Source organism: Podospora pseudocomata, assembly GCF_035222375.1.
Source record: "Podospora pseudocomata strain CBS 415.72m chromosome 1 map unlocalized CBS415.72m_1, whole genome shotgun sequence".
Classification (NCBI taxonomy): Eukaryota; Fungi; Ascomycota; class Sordariomycetes; order Sordariales; family Podosporaceae; genus Podospora; species Podospora pseudocomata.
The window spans coordinates 4,864,021-4,889,518 of NW_026946363.1; the positions used below are offsets into that span (position 1 = coordinate 4,864,021).

At 53.3% G+C, this 25,498-nt stretch overlaps 6 protein-coding genes across 6 annotated transcripts; all 6 read left to right on the plus strand.

Moving 5' to 3' along the window:
* Nucleotides 1-259: 259 nt before the first annotated feature.
* Nucleotides 260-5,789, plus strand: SRB8 (RNA polymerase II mediator complex subunit; the record flags this gene model as incomplete). Its single annotated transcript, XM_062886117.1, has 2 exons — nt 260-2,362; nt 2,418-5,789. Exons 1-2 carry the CDS (start codon nt 917-919, stop codon nt 5,787-5,789), a joined length of 4,818 nt encoding a protein of 1,605 aa, XP_062749165.1. The 5' UTR covers nt 260-916.
* A 1,133-nt stretch (nt 5,790-6,922) lies between these two features.
* QC762_116960 (uncharacterized protein) lies at nt 6,923-7,993 on the plus strand. Its single transcript, XM_062886118.1, has 2 exons — nt 6,923-7,403; nt 7,514-7,993. The coding sequence occupies exons 1-2, from the start codon at nt 7,238-7,240 to the stop codon at nt 7,675-7,677; spliced, it is 330 nt and encodes a 109-aa protein (XP_062749166.1). The 5' UTR covers nt 6,923-7,237; the 3' UTR covers nt 7,678-7,993.
* An 8,379-nt stretch (nt 7,994-16,372) lies between these two features.
* On the plus strand, nt 16,373-17,020 carry QC762_0016500 (uncharacterized protein). The gene is made up of 2 exons (XM_062883032.1): nt 16,373-16,696; nt 16,988-17,020. Exons 1-2 carry the CDS (start codon nt 16,387-16,389, stop codon nt 16,993-16,995), a joined length of 318 nt encoding a protein of 105 aa, XP_062749167.1. The 5' UTR covers nt 16,373-16,386; the 3' UTR covers nt 16,996-17,020.
* A 1,889-nt stretch (nt 17,021-18,909) lies between these two features.
* QC762_0016510 (uncharacterized protein) lies at nt 18,910-21,226 on the plus strand (the record flags this gene model as incomplete). The annotated part of the gene is made up of 3 exons (XM_062883033.1): nt 18,910-18,933; nt 19,740-20,004; nt 20,091-21,226. The coding sequence occupies 3 exons, from the start codon at nt 18,910-18,912 to the stop codon at nt 21,224-21,226; spliced, it is 1,425 nt and encodes a 474-aa protein (XP_062749168.1).
* An 800-nt stretch (nt 21,227-22,026) lies between these two features.
* QC762_0016520 (uncharacterized protein) lies at nt 22,027-23,178 on the plus strand (the record flags this gene model as incomplete). The annotated part of the gene is made up of 2 exons (XM_062883034.1): nt 22,027-22,765; nt 22,842-23,178. 2 exons carry the CDS (start codon nt 22,027-22,029, stop codon nt 22,985-22,987), a joined length of 885 nt encoding a protein of 294 aa, XP_062749169.1. The 3' UTR covers nt 22,988-23,178.
* A 645-nt stretch (nt 23,179-23,823) lies between these two features.
* Nucleotides 23,824-25,186, plus strand: QC762_116985 (uncharacterized protein; the record flags this gene model as incomplete). The annotated part of the gene is made up of 2 exons (XM_062886119.1): nt 23,824-24,344; nt 24,763-25,186. The coding sequence occupies 2 exons, from the start codon at nt 23,824-23,826 to the stop codon at nt 25,184-25,186; spliced, it is 945 nt and encodes a 314-aa protein (XP_062749170.1).
* Nucleotides 25,187-25,498: the final 312 nt, after the last annotated feature.

Sequence of the window (25,498 nt, forward strand, 5' to 3'; positions counted from 1 at the left end):
ATCAGCACTTGCTTGTCTCTCACAGAAGGTTGCACAGAAATCATAAACGTATAGGGTGTACCCCACCATGATGCATACGATATTGTTGGACATCCATGGACTCGCCTTCGCACCTAACGCACGCAAGAGCAAACACGCCGTGGGCGAAATACGAGAGGGGCTTTTTTTTTGTGATAGCAGTAAACACCTCTCTGTTTGACCGATGGGGTAAGCAGCCTCGCAGCTGCATGCTGGCAGCTCCGTCGGGCTCCCCCGTGCAAAGTGATGGGGGTGGTGGTCATCCTCGTGCTGGAGATATGTAATTGGAGCAGCGTAATCGTAACACAGCCGACACTGGACGGTGCCCGTGGAAGGGACCTGTGAGGACACCCTTGCAGAGGCCCCACCAACTGTCCAACTGCCCGTAACCCACAATCCGCAACCCGCAGCAGCGCTTCAGGCCAGTGAGCAGCACAGGCGCACGCCATTGCCCAGCGCTACACTACGTTAGGCCGGTCGTGCTTCCGGGACCCGACCTCCTGTCCCACGACGACGAACATGATTGCCAACCTCAGCTCACATCTTTCCTGTGCTCCTCCAACACCCACCTCTCATCTGTTTCTCATTCTGCACACCTGGACAGACAAACACGAATTTGAACTCCTCCTCCCCCTTTTGACACGCGACCGGCGACAACGTTCCTCGCCTACCCAAGGGAAGTCGGCCACATCCAACCTAGTTCCAGCTTCTCCCGAAGCCGCCCGCTGCCCCATTCGTCCATCAGATCCCGGGCAGGGGCCAGGCTCCGACCGACATCCCAGCCTACCCGTCCGAGATATCTGATCGCCGACCGACGGAGAACGTCCATCTTTGACCTCACCTTCACCCAACACCACCAACATCGAACGGACATGGCGCAAGTGCTGGTCCTCACGAGATGACCTCCCGGCCCCCACTGGGCGTCCAGCAGCGACAGCCCCAGCAGCATTCGCTGGCCGGGCCAGGTTTGTCGCAACGGCCGGCAGCGCATCAGCGCGCCCTCTCACAGCAGCAGCAGTTCCTGCCGCCGTCACCCATACGAAAAGAGACAGGTTCGTTCGAATTCACTCCGCCAGATTATAACGATGGCGCAAACACGAGGTATCCGGGCCAGCGCCGCGGCGGTTCGCGCCTCAAGCTCGAGCTGTCGCACGAGTCCCTCGAGTCCATTACCCATACCGGCATCATCGAGTCGCCCAACGCCATCGACTCCTCGAAACCCTTCACTCCCTCTCGCATGATGCTCCCTACCGACTCCTCCGACCTGGGCGACATGAGCCCACACTTTTCCCATCTCCCGACCGTCGATCTGGACGCCCCTCTGCCCATGCCCCAGCGCCGGTTACGAATCACGCTTCCCCGTCGCGACCCCCCACCGATACCTTCTACCACGACAAGAAAAGACGTGCCGCCGAAGCCATACCAAGTCGAGGTACCATCTGCTGCTCCGCGCTACTATACACATGGTAAAGTCGAAGCCCGGCCACGAAAAGGCGGCACCGCTTCTACAGCGGGACATCTGGCTCCTCCTCCGTCGATTGGCTATGCAGACTTCTATCCCTGGATGGGAAATCATCCAGAGGATCAGTTTTCCGAAAATGTTATTCGACAGGGCCACTTTGACAAGCCAGCGTTCAACCCCGATACGCAGTCGGGCAAGTACGCCATATTCCCGTCGATGAAAGGGGCAAACAGTTCGCTCCATACACTCTCCGCCATATTTACCGCCGCTCTGGGAGCAAGAAGAAACAACGGCCAGATCGCGTCTCATTCGACCTTTAGGTACCCGCCTCGAGTGACGGTTACCGACACAAAGAGGGAATTATGGCTGAAGGATCTTGCCAATCCTGCTTCCTCCCTCCGAAGGCTTGCTCGAACCATCCCCCATGGCCTCCGAAACCAGGCCTTGCTCGAACAGTGCTTGAACAAGAGGATTCCGTTTGAGCGCGCGGTGTGGTTGATACAATGTGTCGGTGCGAACGAGCTACGGACTTGCAAGCGGAAGGGTGTTAGTCTCGCCCAATCTTTCGCTGCTGAAGTCCGTTGGATTAAGGACTGGACGGTCTCCGTGCAGAAGTTCGTTGAAAATGTGCTCTTCTCCTTTGACGACAAGGACTGGAAAGCTAAGGTCCAGTACGTGGTTCTTCTGGCTACACACCTATACGAGCAATATTTGCTTGATCGGGAGACGTACATGGAGTGGCTTGTCTCCAGTTTCGAAAACAGCAATCAGAATCGGCTTCCCATGTGGATGCTCATCACCGAGATATATTGGAAAGATTTACTCAAGCTCAGGAGATATGGACGGAGACTGGTCACCGCTCTTATTAGTCATCATCAGCTGGTGAGTGGCTTTGGCCTGATATATTGCAAGACGCAGCCTCCTAATCGTGATATAGGTCTTCAACCATCCGGACAGAGACATATTACAACCGCTGCTTTCAAAAACAACAACACTGCTCAATACACTGATACTAAGCAGTCCGGAAAACTTCGTATCGCCTTCTGTTTGGTCAAAATATCGAGACACGATCAAAGCATGCTTGCCAGTTGGTGATACAGAACGGCATGACGCCTTCGCAGCTATTGGGTCTCGAAACGAGCAGCTCATGGCATCTGGAAACAGATCACAGCCGGCCGCCCGCCACATATTAGTGCAGTGGTTGGACAGGAACACTCAGGCACCCATGTCGGAAGAAGGGCCTGCGAATTCTTGGAACATTTCCAAGGACAAATCTGCGCTGGCAAGGGCCCTGCTGGAGTGGTGCACTTCGCTTTACCGCCCAGGAAAAACGAAAGTCTACATCGCCGGTCAGCTGTTGCAACACTGGAGCATGCTGGGCTTGGACGTCACCACCGAAATCTTGGATTTTTTAGATGCCGACCCTTGTGCGCAAAAGGAGCGCAAAGACCACCTCTATCATCTTGTCTGCGAGCTTGTTCGCTCCAACGACTTCTCTGTGCCGCGTTACATCCAATGGCTCAGCGCAAGGGGAGGTATAACTAATCCTGAGGATATTCTGCCTGATGGACCGGCATTCACGCGGCTTCTTGCAGAGATTCCTCCTTTCGGCCTATCGAGCGAGCAGAGGAATCTTAGAAGTGGAATGCTTCGACGTGCCTCGTTCAGCGTGGACGATGAAGCACGAGACGCAGAAATGGCTCTAAAGTTAGTGAGGCAGTCCCTAGGCCTCCCCCTGGATCCAGCAGACCCCATCCGGCAGCGAAAACCACGAAGTATCAATAAAATCAGCCAGCAAATACAAACCGCCAGTCGAGCGCTCAAGGCAGAAATCGGTCGCTGGCTCCGGGATAGTGTGGCTTCCACATATGGTGGGAAGGACAAGACAGGGAGCGGTGGCCCTGGAGCATCGCCGACGTTATTTGGCAGCATTCGACAAATCCTCGAAGCTGCTGAGGATTTGTCCATGCTTGCAGACGTTCTGAGATCGCTCATCTCCAACGCTTGCGTAGAGGTACTGGCCGCCATAGCGAACACGGTCAACCGACACTTCTTCATCTTCTCGGCTTTGGGTGTCTCCAAAGGACTTTTCAACGACTTGAGCAAAAAGCTCAGGGCTGTCTATCTGGAGCAGGGACCTGGGGCTCGACCATTGTTGGTCTCACTCGTCTCCCTAGCCCCGAGAATACCTGGGATGGACGAGCTGGCCACACAACTCAGGAAAGATTTGGCACTTAGCAGTCGTCAAAATCCCGTGGACGCCTGTTCGCCTGTTTCGGACAATATGATTGCTCGGCTGCAGGATGATAGCAACGACTTGCACGAGGAGATCGAGAAGCTGCTGGCTGCCGGCACAAGCGTGGACAGGAAAACTATGGAGAACCTGTTCCAGACCATCATCCAGAGGCTACATCAAAGCTGGGGAGAGTCAGCCGACAAGCAACGGGTATGCAGTGTCCTCCTTGCTCGGTTGCGTGTTTTTGACATGCCGCTCTTTGATGCCCTTATGGCAAAGTGGATTGCCTACCTGCGGACTCTGACCAATCGGCCCTCTATCGATCGCATCTTTCCTCTCCTGGTCTCGAACGGATGCCTAACGATGCCGGCGATACTCGCGTCAACATCAGACTCGTCTACACCGACACCAATCACCCGCGTCCCAACAGGCGGAGCCAGCTGGCCCCAGATTGTCCAGATCACCTACCGAACAAGATATATGCAGGAGGCGCTCAAACTGCTGATGAACCCGCTGCGGCCTGATTATGACCTGATCACGCCCGAGGAGATATACCGCTTCACCAACCTTCAAGAGCAGGTTCTGAGGGAGAACCCCAAAGATATGCTTGCTCTCATTGGCTCAGCCATGGCCGAATACTCCTTCGCGCGAGCTCAAAACGATACTCGGGGCCTTCCGCTCGATGACCCCATCATACAGGAACGTCTCTCGACACTGATCAAGCTCTTGGTGTTGAAAGACGCTGCTGGTGTTGGTCGTGCGTTGGCCGCCTGGGCAGCCAGAAGCCCAGATGGTTATGTTGGCAGTTGGATCGACAATATGACGACTAAACTCCTCCTTCCGTCGGCTGATAGACACACCCACATCACCTTTGACCAAATCCTGGAGCTCACCAACGAGTTCACCTGGCCCTTTTGTCACCTCCAGCTCTTCCTCCAAACCTCGACGCCTCCAACTGACCAGAGCAATAACCAACAAGCACCTGCAGCCGATAGGCAGCCGTCTACACTCGACTCCTTGACCAGCGCCATGGACAGGGCAATCGACAAGAAGAATCTGACCTGGGTGGGGATTGTGCTTTCGCTAAACGTGGAAGTGGTCCAGCAGCTCAAGGGCAGAGCCCAAAGCCGCTTCCTCGGGCTGATCCCATCTCCCCGGGAACCCCTTCCGGTCAACACAGCCGGCCCCGAACCGGAACAGTCGCTCCAAATGGCCGAGAACTTGCTATCTGTCATCGAAGCCCTCATGAGGGGCAGCCCACCCGGGGCAAGACAGCCGCAGCTTCCGCCAGAGGTTGTCATCAAGCTGTCTGACCTCTGGGAGCTCGTCGCCAACCCGGAGCTGGACCTCTCGGCCAAACAGCAGATCATCACGCGGTGGCTGCCGCTGCTCCTAAACTTCATCACGCTGCACACCCAGGCCTTTGACGCGAGCAAGGCCTCTAGTGACATTCGCGCGCGACTGCTGGTTGTCTGCGCGGGTCTGATGCAGGAATTGGACGCGCTGCACGGACCGGGTGCTCATACTAGGGGGCTGGCGGCTAGGGTGTTCGACTTGGGGTGTGTGCTGAGTGATAATTTGCCCGAGGAGCAAAGGGGGCAGTGTGTGAGGGCGTTGTTTGGGACGGGGAGTGGCAATGGTGGGGGGGATGGGAGGTTGAGGTATTTGTTGAGCTGGGCGGGGAGTGGGAGCAATGGGTGTGAGGGGATTTGGGTTAGTGTTAGGGAACGGGGGAGGCAGGTGGCGATGGGGGGGCAGCAACAGGGACAGGTGATGAAGGATGGGGTTGGCTTTGCGGTTGAGAAGTTGGCAGTTCCGGGGGGGTTATGGAGTGGGACGACGATGGCGACGCCAGGGGTGGTGGTGGGGGGGAACAATGGAGGACAACAGCAGCAACAACAGCAGCAGACTGTTGCTGGTATTGGGGGAGGGGAGAGGTTGACGCCGTTTGGGATGAGGAAGTGGGATATTGTTCATGTCCCTACTGGGGCAGTGGTGGAGAATGATACGGGGTTGGATTTGTCGCTTTTTGAGGCGAGGGGGCAGAAGGTTTGGCCTGCTAAACAGTTGTAGTGGGGGGTTGAAAGGGAAGGATATACTATACCCAATCGTGTTTTGTTCTTTTGTTTATGTTTGTTTAGGTAGTTGGGGGTGGGGGGGGGGAGGACGGGGAATGTGTTTTTTGCAAGTCCTACTAATCATGGCATGTTCTGCATGGTTGGGCGAGAGAGGATAGAAGATTTTCTGGACGGGATGGATGGTTTTATTCAGGATTGTTTAAGATAGGATGATGAAGAGGGAGAGATAGGATGGAAAGCACGAGATTCTTCAACATAGCGCCGTGTATAGCAGCAAAACAAGAGGCTTGTTTCTAGTGTAGTGGAGTCTTTTGATTTGGCGGTGTTTTTTTCTTGTTCTTTTTTGACATAATATGGGCGGTTTATAGATATTCTTGGGGGAAAGGATTGGTTTGCCATTGCTTGTTTTGTTGTGTAAAGGATTATGGAATGTGTGTATGTAGGTGTGTTGTGTTCAGAGAGGTTATCCGGGTATGGGAAGGGCTGGTTAAGGGCTGGTTATGATAATGAAAGATAGATACCTTGCATAGCGAATGTTATGGACAATGGAAAGTTTGAGTTTTGTCTCGAGTTGTTGGATTGGGGTGGGATAGTGTAGTCTATGTGGTTGTGCGAGTGCCTGGATGACCGAGTCTTCTTGGCTAGACACAATGAAGACTATCTCCGGGGCAGGAAAGTTCATGTCATAGTTGCCAGCTTGATAGGAAGGCAGAAATAACACTATAACCAAGTTATTGGACCTGATTAGGCAGAGAGGTAATTCTGATCATTGGGTTCAATCTGTTGGGCTAGAAGTAAGTAGGCGGTCATGTAGGTATGCCTCAGCGTCACCTTCCTTTGGAGTATAACCTGGCCGTACTTGATCTCACCAAGTTTCTCTGTTGTCCGCGTCTTCGAGCCACATGACGGGGTTTGCGTGTTATCTCCAGAGAGAACATAATGTATAGAGTGCCTTCACCTTAAGCAGCAAACAAGATAACAACAAGAGGCATTCCTCTTTTGAAATACTCTATTCTTATACCATAAGCTTCAAGTTCTTCTACTAGATTTGCATTTGCTCTTTACAATTCCATTTTTCTCCACTCAAAGATGGCAGCTCTATGCATTGAACTCGTATCAATTATTGGAAAGCACCTACCTTCACGCAAAGCTAGTTGCTCTTCCTGGCTTGCACCACTTACAACTACAAAGTCAACATTTTGCTACACATAAGTATCAGTGGAGCAACTCAGAGTTACTTTACCAGAAACGCGATTCAGAGCAAGGCTCAAGGCAAGGGGGGCTCTCGCATCGCCAGCAATAAACTCGAACCCGCCAACAAAACCCGCCCTAACCCGCCCCTTGTCCCGTCCTTCCCGCGCCCCCCTTGTGCTGGTCCTTGTTTTTCTCACATGTTGATGTCAGAACTTGCATTCTTCAACCCTGAAGTAGACAATATTTCCCATGTACCGCATCGCTTCGATTGTCAAGCAAAAACCTTACTGTTTAGGTTACATGTCAACAGAAGAAGATACCTCAGCCAAAGTCTACAGACGTCGATTTTCCCTCCAGGACAGCCTCATTTTCCCCAGTCTACATACCCTACCATTCAGTCTCCATCTCCTGCAAGGTATGTAAGCAAGTAGGTAGCAAACCCGTAGCTACGCCCCCCCCCTACCTCTCTCCTTCCCGCCCCCTGCCCCTGACATATCGCTGACCCGCCTTCTTGCATATCCAAAGCCCACACCGCCGTTACGGCGAAGGATTCTATATGGACAGGGGTAGGTGTGCGGATTAGCATATCAAGAGCAACCACGATGATAAACATCAAGTTTAAAAGGCTGATGAGCTGGTCAGCAGCTCCGTTGTATTCATGCAGGTGGGGAGGGATGTTTGGATGTTGACGTGGTGGACTTTGTGAGGACTCGGGGTTTTGCCTGCTTAAGCTAGGTGAGAACAGCCAGCTGTTGTTGAGGTTGTGTTGTTAACCTACCTTTGTTGTGCTGGTACGGATGTATGAGTTGTTTCCCTGATGCTAGTGTGCTGGCCGGCGCCCAGGCTGATAGTCGAGACTCGATGGGGTATATGGTACACCGTTACAAAGCAAGCCGGGGTTTTTCTCGATCGCAAGAACGTCCAGCAGGTGCATGATGCTGTTTGAAGATTCTTAGAATTCTTAGTAGTCACTCGGTCTCGTTCAGTAATAGATAGGTACCGTCGAGAGAGCAGACAATCTGCTTTGGAACAGTCCCTTCAAATGACATCACAGAAGGGGTCCAGAGTTCATCGTAGAAAAAAAAAAGGAACCCGACCTTGCATATCGATTGTGAAACGACCCTGAATATTCTCCTTCATCGCCCCAGAATTTCCTTCTGACAAACCAGGCGGCATGAGGAACAGGTACCTTTTTGTGCATTCAACGAATTCTGGGCACGTCGAGGATTGTTTGCCTACCTACAGCGATAGGTAAGATGGACTGCACCCTTGAGAGAGGACAGCCACACCTACCTAGGTGGTAGAAAGTCATAATGGCAGCCCGGTATATGGGTCCAACCTCCTCTGGCTGCAAGGACAATAGAGATAAGTCATGTAGGATGGATGGAAAAGGACAAAAAGAAACAGATGAGCCCGATCCCTCTCCGCGCCGCAATTTGCCATTTGATCACATCCTATCACCTTTTGCCTTTCCCAAACCCGCAAACCGATGAGCAAAACCTGATCTGAATATCCAAACCTACAGCCTGAGAGCACTCTGGTCATCCGATCCAGGCTCCGGAAACCTCAACCCATCGATCTCAAGATAAAACCTCCCCCCCAAAGAAATACGAGAGTTTTGTATTTATTTTTTCTTGCGGTGTGTGTTTGTGTGAGATGTAAGATGAAATCTGCAGCATGTATGTATGTCTGGCCATGAGAAAAGGCCGATATAAAAAAGATGCAAACTGACGTTGACAAGAGACAAACACTCACCTTCGAAAATGCCGTGGAATCTTCGGCCCCTGACATATATCATCAAACGCTGAGGCTACAGGTATATGCATTTTAGCCATCGAAACTTTTTATGAGACTCTTTTCCCCCCTGGGATGGATTGATAATCAGTGAGTAAAAGAAAAAAAAATAAAAAGGCGAGAGACATCATCTTCTTCGTCTCAGTAATGTCCAAGACATTTAGAGACAACCACATCCCCGAACCGGCCGATACGGCACCCAGCAAAAAAACAAAACACGTTTTTCTTCCTGACCTTTCGTCCGTGCCAATTCTCTGGGGCTTTCAGTTTTTTTTTTAGTTTTTTTTGCTTTTTCTCAGAGAGAAACAGTGGCGTTTTGTTTCTTGGAAGTGGGAAAAGCAAGTGTTTGGTGATACAAGATGACGATGAAGAGAGCTGTGCTGTAGTAAGCCTTTCAGTTCAAAAGTAAACCAAGACATTACGGTGCTTCCAATGTCTTCAAAGCTGACCTCCCCCACCCCCCAAGAAGCCGAATATGTGTGGCGTTCTGTTCAGGCAGCATGGTCACGGTGAGAGAAAACCTTCACCGCAGCTTTGGGAATTTTTGTCCCCCCTCCCCTCCCCCCCCCCTTCCGTGCGTTTCGTGTGTGGCTTGTCAGAATGATTCAATCAGACAGACCCTGAGTTTTGTCTCCCCCTCATAAACGTGTCACTTGTATCACAGGCCGGTCTTCTTTGTACACAGTACTTGTGTCGAAACAGGTCCGAATTCACGAGAAGGAGAGGCCATGGCAAAAAATACAATCAAAAAAATAAAAAAGAAGGCTGGCTCTACACGCATATTATAGGTAAGTAAGGTATGTATGGCCTCGGATAGCTGCATTCTCCTCCCCTGCCAAACTGGGCCTCATGCTGTTGTTTCTAACCGGTCGGTGAGGCTGCTAGTTCCTCTTTCCTATCTTCATCACGGTGAGCACATCGATTGGCTGACACAAAAGAAAAAGTCGACAGCCCAATTCAAGCCACACAACGGAAGCACGCATTCCCTGCCATCCTGTTGCCGGTTGCTCGACTGGAAATTGTAACGAGGACGTCATGTGCCCCCAGCGGTGGATGACTCTCAAATCTTGAGGGGAGGGGGGGGGGCAATCGCCAAAGGTTCAAAAGTCTACCATGGCTTCCATCTTTTCAAGGTATCATGGAGGTTGATAAAGTATTTCCCCCATTATCAGAATCTTATCAAGCCCACACCGTCCCTGTCACCTACACCCGCTCCCGACCGTGGTATTCTACAGGGGATGCTGCTGCGGGATATGGCAGGGAAAAGCGTGTGGTGTAACCACATCCATATCCTTGACCAAACAACAGCAACGCAAACAAGGCCTGAAAGCTTCCTCAGCCAAGCATGGGTATCATAAGGCTGGAGTGCTCCCACGATAGTCTTTAAAAAAAACATGGTGTACATCGATACTACCTGTACCTACAGTCCCATATCGACCCTCAATAGCTTTGACATCACCATCCCATATGAACTCCAATCTTGGCAAAATCGACCACTCCCTCCTCAGATTACGTAGCATTTTCGGCTCTCCTACCGAAAGGGAAGAATGTGATTTATCCGTAACGACCAAGTTGTTTTCTTTTTCAAGATGAGTTTGGGCCAGAAATAGAAGAGGCTGGCTTTCTCATAAACTCACAAAATAACACCGTATCATCCATCCATCATGTGGTTCCCGCAGATTGATGACCCAGCCCCAAAGTAGCGCACTGACTGTGATGTAGCTCTGAGTTCATGCCTCTGGCTGATTGAAGGAGAGGTTGGCCCACTGCAGTGAAATGAAGTCTTTCTTGGAGTTGCATTTTTTCTTTTTGTCTTTATGACTGATCAAAACTGTGTTGCCTGGAGTAGTTGTCCATCATCTCCAATAAACGAGAGATATCTGCTGGCGGTTGTTGCACTTATGTCGAAGCATAATGTTTCTTGAAAGGGCCAAGCGAATCGCTCTCGGCGAGCTCCCGCTGGACCATGCAGGTTGGCGACAGGGGGCCTGGTATGTGCATGATACCGGGGGTGCCTTGAGAACAACGACATATCTTTTTGAATCTAACCTGAAAATCCGAACGGATATATAAGAACCAACTCGAATCGTGGATAACCTTTACCTCATCATTTGAGACATACTTCGGATAATAATCTTCGTTGGCGTCGAGGACGGGCAAAGCTCTCGTCGTGTACGGATACTGTCTACTGCGCTTTGGGCTTGAAGAAACGGTTTGACCAGGAGTGGAAGAAGTTTCCGGAAAACCAGGTTCGCTCGCTTGCTGGGGGACTGTGCTAGGGTAATGAAAGGGGCATGGGGCGCGTCCCAGCACACATCCTTCGAGATCTCAGCGCGGGTCAGCACTGAACCCGGTGTGTGACGAGGAACATTCAGCACACACAACAGGGCGGCCGCCCACACTTTTCCGTGGTTGAGGTGAGGGGAAGACTCGTCCACACCACCGGGGCGTGCCCCCAGATCTGCGCGCGTGATATTTCAATGCTGTGAGGGAGGAAAGATAGGTGACGAGACGCTTAGCTTCCGATTGATGGACATGATCACTGGGTGGGGCGTGTTTGAGTTCCGGGTATGACCGGTCTCATTGGGCCATATTCTTGTCTTCTGAGGGAGAGGCCATCCTTCGAGAATGTCGACTTGACTTCCCGCTCTGCTTGGCGTCATGGTTTGCCTCTGCTCTGCATTGCTGTCGCTGCCGGTGACAGTGCCAGGATAATTAGTGTCGATAACTTGGGAATTAGCGCCGCTTTTCCAGGGTTTGTGCAACTTGTGAAGAGCACGTCGTCTTTTCAAGATTCTCGGGAGTCGGGAGCGAGTCGGGACGAGGGCCAGGTACCGCTGTCCTTGAAGCTCTTGACAGGATCCTAAGCCAGGGACAAAAAGGGTCCAACAAGGATGGCGGCGGGGAGGAAACATTCTGTTCCTGTAACGTTTTCTTTACTGCCGAGATACTTGGTGATAATCGCTTACAGCATGGTTGCCAGCCGAAAGGTTATTCTTGGGAGCCTCCTGTTTCGTTTCCAGTGACTGTTCAATTAATGCAAGAGAGGGACGAGATGGGTGTGGCTTGATCGGCCCTACTTGCGTAAAGCTCGTGGTGCTGATTGGGCAAAGCAGGCGCACCAGCCACTGGTTCCCTCAACAGGCTCAGTTTCGTCATTTCTTCAGCGTCTCATTTCCCAAGTCCCAAACTGATGGGACCATCACGTTAGACGTAGCAAAACCTAACCGCTTTCTGACTGGTCGGTTGCTGAGTTGGCTCACCGTGAAAAGAGAGGTCCGATAGGTGTTCACCGCTCGAGAAATTGCTTCGCTGTTCATCATCAATGAGGAGCTAGGCCGAGACCAGAAATGCACCGCAACGTATCCGAGAGTCCACTTCGCCGTAAGTGGATTGGTAGGTCGGTAAGGTGGGCGGCGGGTAGCGGTGGGCGGGATATGGACCGCGGAGCTTCCGGAAGCCTGCCGGCTGTCCACCGAGAAAAAAACTGCAACTCACAGCTTCACTTTTTTCCGCGTAATTTCTTCTGAGGCCGCGGCTACGTTTCTACGCCTAGTTTGCACGAAGTGCTCCGTAGCTGTTGAATATCGCTCGTGTTGAGCCATCTCCTGAGCACCCAGTTTTTCTGTCGACGAACGGCACAGCGTTTCCCTCCTCCATTCTCGGCTTCGCTGCAGCGGGAGGCGTGCATTATCATAAGACCCCCCCACCCCCCTCCCCACCATCACTCTCTGTGCGTCCCGCTGCAGCACAACTGAGCCATTTCGAAAGTGCGCCCCAAGCGCCTTGCATCTCTGTAAGAGGGATGTGCATGTCGCAAACCACGTCTCTGGTGATGGACAATGTGTTCGCATGCTTTTCCCTCATCCAGGTATGCCCGTATTGACCCTATCTTTGCGCTATCACCAAGAGCCGCTTGTCATGCGCATTGCTCTGCTGTTTCGATCATGTTTCCAGTGGAAGCCGAGCGTCTGATTGGTTGGGCTGGAGGATCAGATCAGATGGCAGCCAGTTGACCGCTCCCCGACCAGAAATAGGCAGGTTGATGACTTTTCCAGTCCGCGGAGCGAAGCCGGGCAATAGTTCAGTTCCTGGCACGCCAATCCCATCCATCCAGTCACCGTTCCCTCGGCGCGGGAAATAACCTGGGACCTCTCTGGGCTGTCTGTCTTCTCCAGGTCGCTCTGCGTATCATCCAGTCCTGGGTGAATTGCTCTTTATTATCCCACCAACCGTGGTGTGCTGGTTGATGTCGGCCACCGTGGTTGTTTTATATCCAGTCACTTTCATGTACTTTGTCTTGCCCGTCAAGACAAGCTCTTGTTGCCGGACCTCCTCCCTGCCCTCCCTTGCCCACGTCAACCCGTCCAACCCGTCCCCTCGGTTCTGTGCTAAAATCCCACTCGAACCCCCTGCGCAGAAGAAGCCGAAGCAGCCACCAAGCCCCCCCCTCGACACACCCAATTACCACATAATCTTCCCTGCCTCCCCCAATTTTTAACCTTGTGTACCTTTTCCCCCTCCCGCCAGATCCCAGACGGCGACCAGGGCTGTCGTCGAATGCAAGGACCGCGAGACCGGGCTTGCACAAGAGACGTCTCCAAGAACCCGAAGAAGCTCACCCCCCTAGCTTTCTGCCCCTGGTGACCACCCCTCACCACCCCATCATTGCAAGGATTCTCAGGGCACCCACGGCACCCAAGCTTCCCCCCTCGTCCCTCTCCACCCGTCTGGGCAGCCCATCTGCAACCGGCCCAACGGTCGAGAGACAACCTCATCCTTGCCCCTGCAGTCCGTCTGTTATTCACAATTCCCATCTTCAACCTCTCGATCACAGTTCGCAGCCTGTTTGAACGCACTACCTACCTTCGTATATTTTTCTTTGAGGGGTGGTTTTTTGGCTGCTTTTGATCATTATCATCGTTACCATTTTGAGAGTCATAAATCCGCGAGCTAGCTCAGCTCAACCTCAACGTGTCATTCCTAAGCCTTACCTTGACGGCTTTCAAGAACAACACCGCTCAAGTTGCTGGGTTAAAACAGTATCTTTACCTACTAACCGCAACATATATATCATAGATCTTTATCTCTGTTAGTTGTTCAACTGTCTGTTTGTTCTCGTTTGCTCTTGCCTTGTGAGGGCCTCATTCGACATGCTGCCAGTGTGCCGCAAGCCATTGTCAAACGCCGCTTGCTTGGACGGGCGAAGAGCTGATCGGATATAGACTCGGAGCTTTTTTTCTCCCCGATCGCGTCCTCGTGCTCACAGCTTGATTTCTTTTCTCTGGTCAGTCCATCTCTTCCATCCTCTCCTCACCGAGGTGTGTGTCGGTGTAGCATCGCGGCCTCGCTATTCCCCCTGTCAACATCCTCCAATCTTCCCCGAATCCTATCCAAAATTCCCGACCAGGCCGCTTCACGTGTCTGCGTGCAGCAGCGTGTCTTGTCTCCCCCCCACACACTGACCCCTGCATGGGTGATGACCCAAGTACCACGAAAAATAAAAGCAATTCAGCGCCTTGACGGCGGCGCTCGCCCTCTTGTCGAAAAGAACCAAGGCTTGCTTCTTGCAGGTAGCAAACCTGCGCTTACCGCATTTCGCAAAAGCAAACAGTTTTTCTTTCTTTCTTTCTTTCTTTCTTTTTTATTTCACGTTGTCATCACTCTCACCTGCCTACCTTACATGTGGGCGCGACTGGGAATTACCTAACACATTGCCATACTCGACCGTTTTCCCACCGTTGCACCTTTCGCGTCCCACGCCACTGAATCCACAGAGACGGAACACCCAGAAAACGCTTGGTTGACAATACGAAGGGGAGTAGCAAACTACCGGTGTGTACTGCGTGTTTCGTTTCGTTTCTTTTTTACACCTTTGTCATCAGCCATCGCCTTGTGTTCCCCCAAGCCCATATCTGTGCATACCTACAAAAGACGTCGCGTGTTGAATGGCGAGTGACGGCATGTCGATTTCACCCTTTCGGATCTCTTACTGCAGGGTCTTCTTCAATCGCTTCTGTCTCCTCTCCTCGTGGTGTCGAGGTTGGCAGGCGTGGGAAGTGTGGCCGTTAATCTGAGACCTTGCACCTCGCGCTAAGCAGCTTGTGCTGATTTTTGACTGCGGTGTAACCCAGTGGCCGACGCGCATTTCTTCCCACCATCATCCCTGTTCAAATAGCAAGGTCCTGTCCAACAGGCCCCCCTTTCATCCGAACTTTTTCAAAGACGCACACCTTCAAACCATCTCGTTGCGCGCGCGTTCCTAATACCATATCCAAAGGCCTTGTCAACCTTCGAGGTAAACTTGAGATCCGGCCGCGCCACCATCTCGACAGGAGCAACAGTCTCGAATACTCGTCTTGCGTCGCGCGCATCGCACAACACCGCAAGCTGCCGTTTGCATTGCAGAGGTGAGTTCATCGCAATACTCTCGGGTTTCCCCCATCAGCCAGCAAACCTTCCAATGACTAGGACATGCCCTGGACCGACCGAGCTCTGGATCACCACGTCCAGCCTATGTGTGTGTGTGAGAGAGAGAGAGAGAGTGTGTGTGTGTGTGTGCGGTTGTCGACATTCAGGATGACGATGCTGCCGCCCAGGGCATGGGTGCGATTCGACATGGGCTTCAATACAATTGCATGTTGCATATGGCTAACCTCTTTGTTGAAAGGCATCCCGTTTCTCTTTTCCAAGGCAAGTTGATCTTGTGGCCGGTCCCATGTCTTCCATGCGCGCATCGGCTTGATGCTGCATCCTCGATCCCGCCAAGTGGTGTCACAAACATCACCATCGCCGACCATCCATCAACTTTCACCCGAAGGCTCAGAACATTGTCGATGGTTCCTGCCATCCGATTTTGTCGACCTTGCTGTCACTGCACGCGCTGCCGTATTGCATCATAGCATATGCTCCTTGCAGCATGGGCCTGGTCTATCCCTTCCCACAGCTGCAACGCATCGAGTCTCCTTCCATTGGATTATACGTTGACATATTCGCGGACGACGAGGCTAACAAGGCGGCAGGCGTTGCAGATCCATCGGTTCGAAAGGGACGGACGTGAGCAAGCAAGAGCAACCGCGACTTACAAGCAGTTGCAAAGGGTACGTCTTTGTGAGCCGGTGGGTTTTTCTTTTTATAAAGTCAAGCACGTGGTTCAAGCACCTCAACGGTCTGAACCCGAGTGACTGGATTTGGTGGCCCGTTAGACGTCGCTTCCCCCAGCCCTTTTTTTTTCTTCCCACAACGTACACACCGTCCAATCGAAAAAGCTACCAAGCGACTGGACTTCTGGGAAACGAGGTCTAACTTTGCGCTACGCGACGTTCAGAACGCGTTATCAGGGAAATTCTATTTCGGGACATTTTCGAGGTAATAGCCAAGGTACGTGCATATTACTTTTCCCCATCACCTCAGGCAGCACCCGTCGCACTTGTCGGCCATGTTTGTTCATGGCAAATCATATTGGGCGTGCTCTGGTGCACCACCCGTTCGGAAATCGTACCAGGGTCTGGTGTCACACTCAGCGCGATCCTGTTTCAATCTCGGCAATGTTCCACCCTAGTCCCCCTTCTGTCCTTGCATGAAGCGTTGGGAAATTTTGCTACATGCGAGACCCCTTGGCTTTTGCTGCTTTTTATTTCGTCTTATATTGGTATCTTCAGGCCCAAGGGGCGCGGTGCGTTCGGATCGAGACTAACTTGCTGGCCTGTTTTTCCCCATTTCTTCTAGAACGCCGCACTGCCGACCGCTTTTCACAATCTCAAGCCCATCCTTGCCAGCAGCGCGTTTGGCCCGCACCTACTAAAAACCTCGACCTTTTCCCCAGAACATCGTGTGCTTCCCTGGCCGAACAAACAAGACCGCACGCACCGATCCCAAGGCCGCACTATCGTGGTAACGGCGCCGAATTTATCTGTGAGTAGATCTCCATTGCATCCGTCTCCCGAACCTCTATCCGCGCCTTTCTCGTGCCATGGCCAGCCACGGTCGCGTCGTTCACGGCAAGCCAGGCGGGTGCACGGGTCCCTGGCCACACAACCTGGTTTACTTGTCGCCAGTTTGGCAGGCGTTCCTGGCAGACGATCAACCCAGGTCCGCTGTGTGTTCCACAACCAGCGAGGTCATCGCGACACACGCACACACACACAGAGAGAGAGAGCCGACTTGGACTAACATCTCTCCCTCCCCACAGAGAAACCCTTACAGCACTTTGAAGACGAGCATACCCTATGGGACTGATGAAGATGGCTCAGCACCGGCAGGCGCCCAGCCACTTCAAGGAAGAGCCCGGTCATGACTCGGTAAGTGCCACTTTTTTCAATCTCTGTTCGCCAATCCACCCACCACCGAGAGCGCCGCATGCGCGCTTGCCTGCTGTTAGGTAATGTCAAGCGACAGTTGTCCTCAGCGCGGCATTTACTACGTGATCTCCACCGTCGAGCGTTTTCAATAGTCTCCCGATTTTACGTTTCCTTCTCAGTGCGATATCAATATCCAAAAACAAAAAAAAACAAAAAAAAAAAAGGACGCCTTCGTCCGTCGATGTAGGCGCGTCGTTGATTTCCTTGGCCAATCGAGTCGGGGTCGAGTTGTTCCAGAAAACGGCTGTGCCTGTCGCAAGCCTGACTTGGAGAAGATGAGTGGTCAGGGTTGTGTGGGAATTGCAGGGGCCCTCCTGTTTCACCACCAGCCAGGGCGTCGGTAGTATGCAACAGGGGCTTGTGCCGGCGTGCGTAGTGCGCATTTGGCCTGGACGAGATGCGCCATCAGCACCTTTTTGTGCCATACCCTCACAGTACATCAACACCATCCTATTCCTTTTCCACCATCCGGCCTCTCCACATTGGCACAGGTGTGGTTGCTGGCTGTTGGCCTGAGCATGCCGCGCCGGCATTGGGTTCAACGGTGCAACTCAATTCATAGCCTACGACAAGTGACAGCTGTCCATGGAGGCCAGCGTTTGGCTTGCATGATATAGTGTGTCAGCGGTCTGGGTTCCCCAGAGTGGCGGACCGAACAGGTCATGGCCACTGTTTCCCAACGGCGGTGTGGCTGGGATGCTGGCGCCGTACCGATGGCCTTCCCCTGTACCCCAAACCTTACCCGTCCTCCCCCCCCCCAAAATCACCCAAGACGTCGCAAATGCCGTATCAAAAGATCAGGGCAAAAAGAAACGGATCGAGCGATCGCGGCGCTTCACCTGGAAATCTCATGTCGGACCTGGATGGTGGCCCATTCACCGGAGTCAGGTGTGCACGCTGACGACACTCGTGCGACGGTCTCGCCATGTCCATGGTACCTCTGCTGTGTACTCGGTACATGCGCTGGGTGTTCTAGAGTCGTGGTTGGAGTCAGTCGCACCGTTGGCAAGTGGGGTTTTGGAGGCAACTCACCGTGTCCTGTGGGGCTTTCTCTCAAGCGTGTGTGGTGGAGCCACCCGCTGAGTGGTTCCGCGCAGAGTGGGAGGGAGACAGGGACAACACGTTCCGCAGCACCCTCCCCCGGTGTGCCTCCGGCCAGGGTCCACACATGGGCGCAAGTTTTCTCGGAAGCATGACCTCGCTGTCTCGGCTGCAGCAAAGAAAGCTGCTGCAAATGTCATCCCAAATGACGGGACTGCGAGGTATCTCGTACCTCAGTCCGGGCATGCGTTCTGTGTCCTGCGCGGGTGCTGTGTCCCATCAGCGAGTTGCTGTGATGCCCCATGCCCAGCCCCTCCGGTGCTTGCAGGCGAATCCGATGCGCAGCCCTCTGGGCTTCCCAAAGAGCGGTACGTATCGGCGACCTGCTGCGGGACTTCCATGTTCCATTGGAGTACCGTGTTCTCGAGTGGGAGAGAGAGCCGGCCTGCCAGTGCAGGGATTGGCCCAGGAGCCCGCTGGGGACCCGCATGTGCACACCCGCACCTCACCGCCCCTTGTCCTTGCCCCAGATGATGAAAGCGCACACACAGAAGACACGCAGAAAAGACAGAACACACGCAGAGACGGGCCTGCCAGGAAAACCAGAGCAAACCACACACTGAGCTTGCCCTTTCAGTGGCTAGCTCCGGCCTGCCAGTCCCGGTTGGGCAATAGTCATGACCCTCGGCTCTGCAGGCGTTCCGCCATTGGCCATTTCATCTAAAAATGCAGTCGTCCCCCCCTGCCCGCGTTTCTTTCAAGCCCTTGTCCTACCACACAACCAGAGAATTCCTTTCCTTCACTCTTGTCAGGTTCAGGGCTTTGAGGCTTCTCTTCGGTCTTCTCAGCCCCCGGTCTGGTCAGCGAGACAGAGGACGTTGAATCCCAAGCATCATTATCATTCTTGTTGCCCCCTGTTCAATCTCATCATTCTCGACCTTCTCCTGGTCCGGAGCCCCATCTTCCCATTCTCCTCCTGGCCGTCCCCAGTCGGTACATAATACAGCCATCCCCACAAAATAGCGACTCCCTTCTACACCTTTTCTCTAGTCGACCATCTCCTCTGTGGCCACGCCGCAGCACTGCATATCTGGTTAGTAGCCATCACGATCCCCCCCTTTGCTCCCCTCCATGCGGTGTTATCTTGATGGAATGCCACCATGCCATTGAGAGAACACCCAGGTGGCAATCTCGAAACCTCGGGAGGTGATTCCGAGCATTTGCTGCTCCACTAGGTGGGTAGCATTGGCCTCCCTGGCTCCTCACAGTCGGTTTGGATGCCGGATGATGGGAGCCCTGTCGTACTGTACAAATCCCACCCCAAATCCCCGAGGCTAACCCGCCTCGTCCGTGGATCCCTCGTCCTTTTTTTTTCAGGGGACCGACACATCTTCCCGGCTGCCCAGACCTTGCACGCGGTTCAGGTTGAGAAAAAAAGCACAACATTCCCAGACGCGTCTGCGGCGCTCCAGAACACACACACACACACATGGTCTTTTTTTTGTCTAGCAAGCAACCCTGTACCGTGAAGACTAATGGTTGTCTCCTCTATGCAGCATCACACCCACCATCAACAACAACAGGGTCCTGTTCCTCCTCATCTGCAGCATTCTCGCCCCTCTAGCATTGTTCATCAACAGCATCACAGTCAAGCCCCAGCGCAGCAACAGCAATCCCACTCGAACGCGTATTCGTCCGGCCACTCGGTCTATCAACCGCAGTCTCAGGCAAGCAACGCTCAAGAACATTCGCTGTCGTACTACGGACACCAGCCGAGCCCGTACAGCACGCCGGGTGCGACTAGCGGGTACACTTCCGCAGGTGGGTGAAAATTTCTCGTGGGTTTGGAACTTCAACCCCAAACTCAAAACCACACGCTCGACAAACTGGCTAACGTCGACTTGTAGACACCGGAGACATGATGGCTGCAACCATGCCGAGACCACCGTATCCCCCAATGTCATCCTACCACACTCCTCAGTCCAACTCGCCCGCCTCGGTAGCATCGCCATCAGGTCATGATCAGCAGAGAAGCATGTATGGACAGCCTCCTTCGCAATTACACCAGCAGTCAATGTACTATGGCGGGCCTCAGCAACAGTACTCGTCCATGTCGGCGCAGACTGCTTCTTCCCCGTACGCTCAACACCCGCAGCAATCACACCAGTCTATGGCCTCTCAACCGAGCATGATGATGTCTCACACGGCTCCTCAGCACCAGATGAGCCACCACACCTCGCAGCACTCGCAGGCCGGCATGACGGTCAGCCCTCGGCCTGGAAAGATTGAGACTCATGGTCTCACTAACCGGATACCTGGACCCTCTGCTCCCGTCTCCATCGGTAGCGCCTCATCCACTGGTCCTCAGAATGGTGCTCCTCTTACCGCGCCAGCTGGCGGAGCTGCTGGCGTGAATCCCAACGCTGCCCCCGGACCTATCCCCGCCACCACGCCCCTTGTGGTCAGGCAAGATACCAACGGAGTACAGTGGATTGCGTTCGAGTACTCTCGTGACAGAGTCAAGATGGAGTACACGATTCGCTGCGACGTGGAATCGGTGAACCAGGATGAGCTGTCGGCCGAGTTCAAGACGGAGAACTGCGTGTATCCGCGCGCTTGCTGCCCCAAGGACCAGTACCGCGGAAATCGCCTTGTGTACGAGACCGAGTGCAACTCTGTGGGCTGGGCTTTGGCCCAACTCAACCCGCCTCTCCGCGGCAAGAGAGGTCTGATTCAGCGGGCTGTTGACAGCTGGCGCAACAGCAACCAGGACCCGAGACTCAGAAGTCGTCGCGTCCGACGAATGGCCAAGATGAACACGCGCAACAGCAAGGCTGGTTCAACGACACCGCATGCCACCCACATTGGTACCCCAACCGGCCCAGGGATGTCCACCCCAACGGGCATGGGAGCGAGCGGCAACCCGGCGATTGGCAAGCCCGGCATGGGCGGCATGAACTCGTCGATTCACCACCACCACGGCCAGCAGGATGGGAGTGCCCAGGGGGGAGATGAAGTCGGTATGTTTCACCAGATGGCCTGAAGCGCGCGTTTGTTCGTGATTAAGTGTGATACCTCTTCAAACCGCTCTGTCTTGCTCGTGTTTCTTTTTTGTTCTGTCGGTTACTGTTGCGTTATTGGGTTTTTCCATCTTTTTTACAGGGAGTTTCTAGTCGTTTTGTTTTTCCTTTTTTACCTGTTATATACCGGCTCGGCGACATTACAAAATCTCGAGCACACCGCATCTGGGGCAACCACAGGAACCTGGTACAAAAGAAAGATCTGTACATTACACTAGTTGCGCGTTTGCTGTTGCTGTTGTTGTTAGTTTTGTTTTTGCTGGTTTTCGGTCGTCGTCGTTTTTTCGTCGTCTGGCTGCTGGCACTGCACCATCACAGCATTCGCTTTGTTCACACATATCAACCAGCACCTTTTTTCATCACACACACTATACACACACACAACACACACATGTCAATTGCCTCACACTCTGAGCAAAACGGAGTGCCCTATCTGACGGGGCTTTGAAAACCTGTTCTTTACAAGAACGAAAAAGCACCCCCCTTGTTTGTATCCCTGCTTCTCGTTTGGAGGGTTCGCGAGTTCTTGCTGCTGTTTTCGTGGTTTGGGAAGCATCACACTTACCATGATCTGACGCGTGTCGTTTTTGATACGTGGCAGCACGTATTCCCTCCTCCCTCTCTTCTCTCTGCCTTCTCCGTGGTGGGGGGGGAGGAGTTGATTGAGGGGGAGGGGGAGAGCAAGTCATTATGTCATTGGTTGAGAACATGTTTCACTAACGGATTTATTTTCTCATGTCTTATAGGCGACGGAGATTCCTACATGGACGAGCAACAGCATCACCACCACCATCAACCCCCGACCCAGGCTGGATCTGCCTCGGGGTCCGAAGACCGTCCTTCTCAGGTTTTCACCGGCTACGGCTCCTACAACGGCGCGCCCACCCACGCTGGCTCGTCTAATTCGATGTCGATTCACGACCAGCTGAGCGGCTCGCCTCATGCCAGCGGCGGCGGCGGCGCGATTGCGGCTCGCAGGATGAGCGCCGGGCGTGATCCCCGGGATGACGAGCCCGAGGATTTGTTCCCCGATATCCCCGAGGCCAAGAAGCGCAAGTTTATTCTGGTCGAGGACTCCGACAGGCAGAGCCGCCTCCGGGTGCGCGTCACGCTGGACGGCGTGGACACGCGCGAGATTCCCGATAGCTTCCGCAAGAGCAGCAGTGTTTATCCCAGGTCGTACTTCCCCCGGGAGATGCAGAGCCCGCCCCCGAGCGCGACGGGAAGCAAGTTTTTCTTGGACGACGCGAGTGATTATGACGGCAACGAGGACGATGGGACGACCGATACCGAGGGTCGCCGTGCTGGTCGCGGCGCCAGAAGCAGAGGTCGGACCATGGTCAAGGTTCCCATGGGTGAGGGCCAGGAAGGGGAGGTGGCCATTCCGAGGATGAGGAAGGGGTTTAGGGGGAAGGAGGTGAGGCTGAATGATTTGGGGTATCGGATGGCCTGGTTGCAGAGTAGGGTTTTTGCAGGGAGGACGGTGTTTTTGCAGCGAGCTTGTAAGTTTTTTTTCTTTTTCTTCCTTTTTTTTTTTTTTTTTTTGCTGGCGAAGATTATGTACTGACATGTCGGTAGTGGACTGCTACAGAAACAAGACCCGAAGCGCCATGGAGTCGGTCATGCAAGACGTCAAGACAGCGGCGCCGCACTACGAGACGCGAGTCGGCAAGAGAAAGTGGAACGATCGGATGCGCGGAGGGGAGAAGAAGGAGGACGATTAGTTTCTGTCTTCCACCTTGCGCGACGTCTCTTTTTCTTGCGGAGCCACTTTCATGGACAACGACGACGACGTTTATGAGCATGAGCAATGAGCATGTGAGCTGGCCGTCTTTCTCCTGGCAGCACAATCCAAAAGTTCACGACTCTCTTGCAGAAGAGGAAAAAAAAGCATCGGCATCAATCAGCATTCGTCTTGTTGAGCGGGATATTGTCAAAGTTGGTTTCGCTTGGTTTTTTTTTTTTTTCAGTTTCTGAAGTTTCGGCATTGGCATTGGGGGCATTTCATGTGGTGTGGGGGAAGGGGAAGGTGAAGGGGGTGGAAAATGGCGGGATGGTTTGGTGGCATTTGTGTTTTACAAGTTTTTGTCGTTTGGGTGTGTTTTTTGTTTTGGGGGGGAGGATGGAGTTGTTGTCGTTGTTGTTGTTGTTGTTGTTGGTATACGAAGAGACAAAAACATGTCGTATAGTTGTACGTAGATAGATGTATGTAGTGAAAGGGGGGGGGGAAGGGGACGTGGTTGTGTAAGAAAAGTACTTGGGGTGTGTCAGAGTGTTTGTGGGTAGACAAAAAAAAATACATAAAAGTTAAATTGCAGGTCTGTTGGTTGTTGTTATTCTGTGTCGTGTGGTGGTTCGGGATTTGGGTGGTGATGTGAAGAGGGGTGTGAGACAGAGAGAGAGAGAGAGAGATGTCCCCCTTTCTCTGTGGTCGGGGGAACGTGACGGAGGTCCGGAGTGCCCTTGTTGAACCTGACTTTCCTCTGTTATTCTTGCATCCCATCTCCGGTTTTCTATATCTTTCCCAGTCGTTTCTATCCAGAGTAGATATCATCCCAAAATGGCCTCCCAACAACAACCAGCAGCAGCAGCAGCAGCAACAGCAGCAGCAACAGCAGCAGCACAGCAAAGCGAACCCCTCCGCCTCACCCCCCACGACACCTCTCCAGAACAACCCCAACAACAGCAAAACAAACCCCCTTTCTCCTCTGCCAGAGATCTGCTGGAGTACCTCTACGAAGACGTAACCCGCCTCTCCCAGATCGCCACAGAGAACTGCGTCCTCCACCCGGCAGACAACACCCTGCCCCCCTGCCTCGGGGTCGCCGCCTGCCAGGCCCACGAGGAGGAGCTGCTCAAGACAACGAGGGGGACGCTAAAGATGAGGGTGGAGAGCATCACGCTCAGCTCCTCACACGAGTTTGGGTGCGTGATGGGCAAGTTTGAGCTCGGGGGCGGGGAGGTGAGAGAGACGTTTTGTGGGGTTTGGAGGTTTGAGATGGGGACGACGGATGGGGAGGAGGTGAGGGCGGTGGAGCATTGGGAGAATCTGACTCCGGAGGGAAGGAGGAGGGTGGCTGAGTGGGTTGCGGGTGGGTTGAAAAACTGAGGGAGTGGTGAGGAAAATAGCATGTTCCAAGTAAGGTGATATATCAACACAGAGGGCATCATCACACGGGTCAGAAACTCAACTAGCTATTCGTATGCTTATCAAAACAGGAAAAAAGAGAGATGGGAAAATGTACATGTTCAAGCTCATCATGTATGCAAACCCCAAAACCCCCTCCACATCACACACGATCTATATATCCCACCACCCCCCACCTAAACATACTCCTTGCCCTTCCTCTTCCTACTCTTCCCCAAACCACCACTCCATCCCCCTCCATGTCTTCCTCCTCCCACTCTTCAACCTCCCCATCTTCTCCAACCACTCCCTATACCAGCTAAACTCCCCCTGATCCAACCCCCCCTCAATACACACCACCAACCACAGCAGCCTTCGCCCCCAGCTCCCTCCGCAACCCCTCCCACTCCCCCCTCTGCGCCTCGAGCAATCTCTTCCTCTCCCACATCTGCCACTGAAGCATCCCACTCAGCTCAAACTCGACAAACTGGCTAAAATCCGCCAGCTCCCTCATCTGCCACTCCGTTATCTCACCCAGATCCACATGCCTCGGCCTCCCGCTCCTTCCCACCTCCACCGCCGGCACCCCCAAGATATCAGCGATATTCCTCGCATGCCTCTGCTTCACGGCCGCGACCTGGGCGCGGAACCTGCTGTTCAAAGCAGCAAACTGCGCGACGTGCCGCCTGTGGAGCGAGACAAGTGCTCTGGCCTGATAGGCCGTCAAGGTATTTGCAAAAGAAGAAGACGAAAGGGCAGGGTCGAGGACACCGGCGGTGCCACGGGAGTGGGATGATTGCGGTCTGGGAGGGGGGTATTTAGTCTGCTTAGTTGCCGGCGGAGGAGGGGGGATTCCGGTGTGGAAGAGCGAGGCGGTCAAGGGGTACAGCGTCTGAAAGCCGTCCTCGGTCATTCTTTTGGTAAAAAAAAGATGGCGATTGTTGTTGTTGTTGTTGTTGTTATTGTTGTACGTGGTGATAGGATAAGGCACAAAGTCATTATCTTCGTCATCGCCGTAGTAATCATTGTCGTCGTTGTTGTCCTCATAGCCATGAGACTCGCCCCATTGTTCATACCACCTTTCCAGCTCCTCGCCCATCTCCTCGTC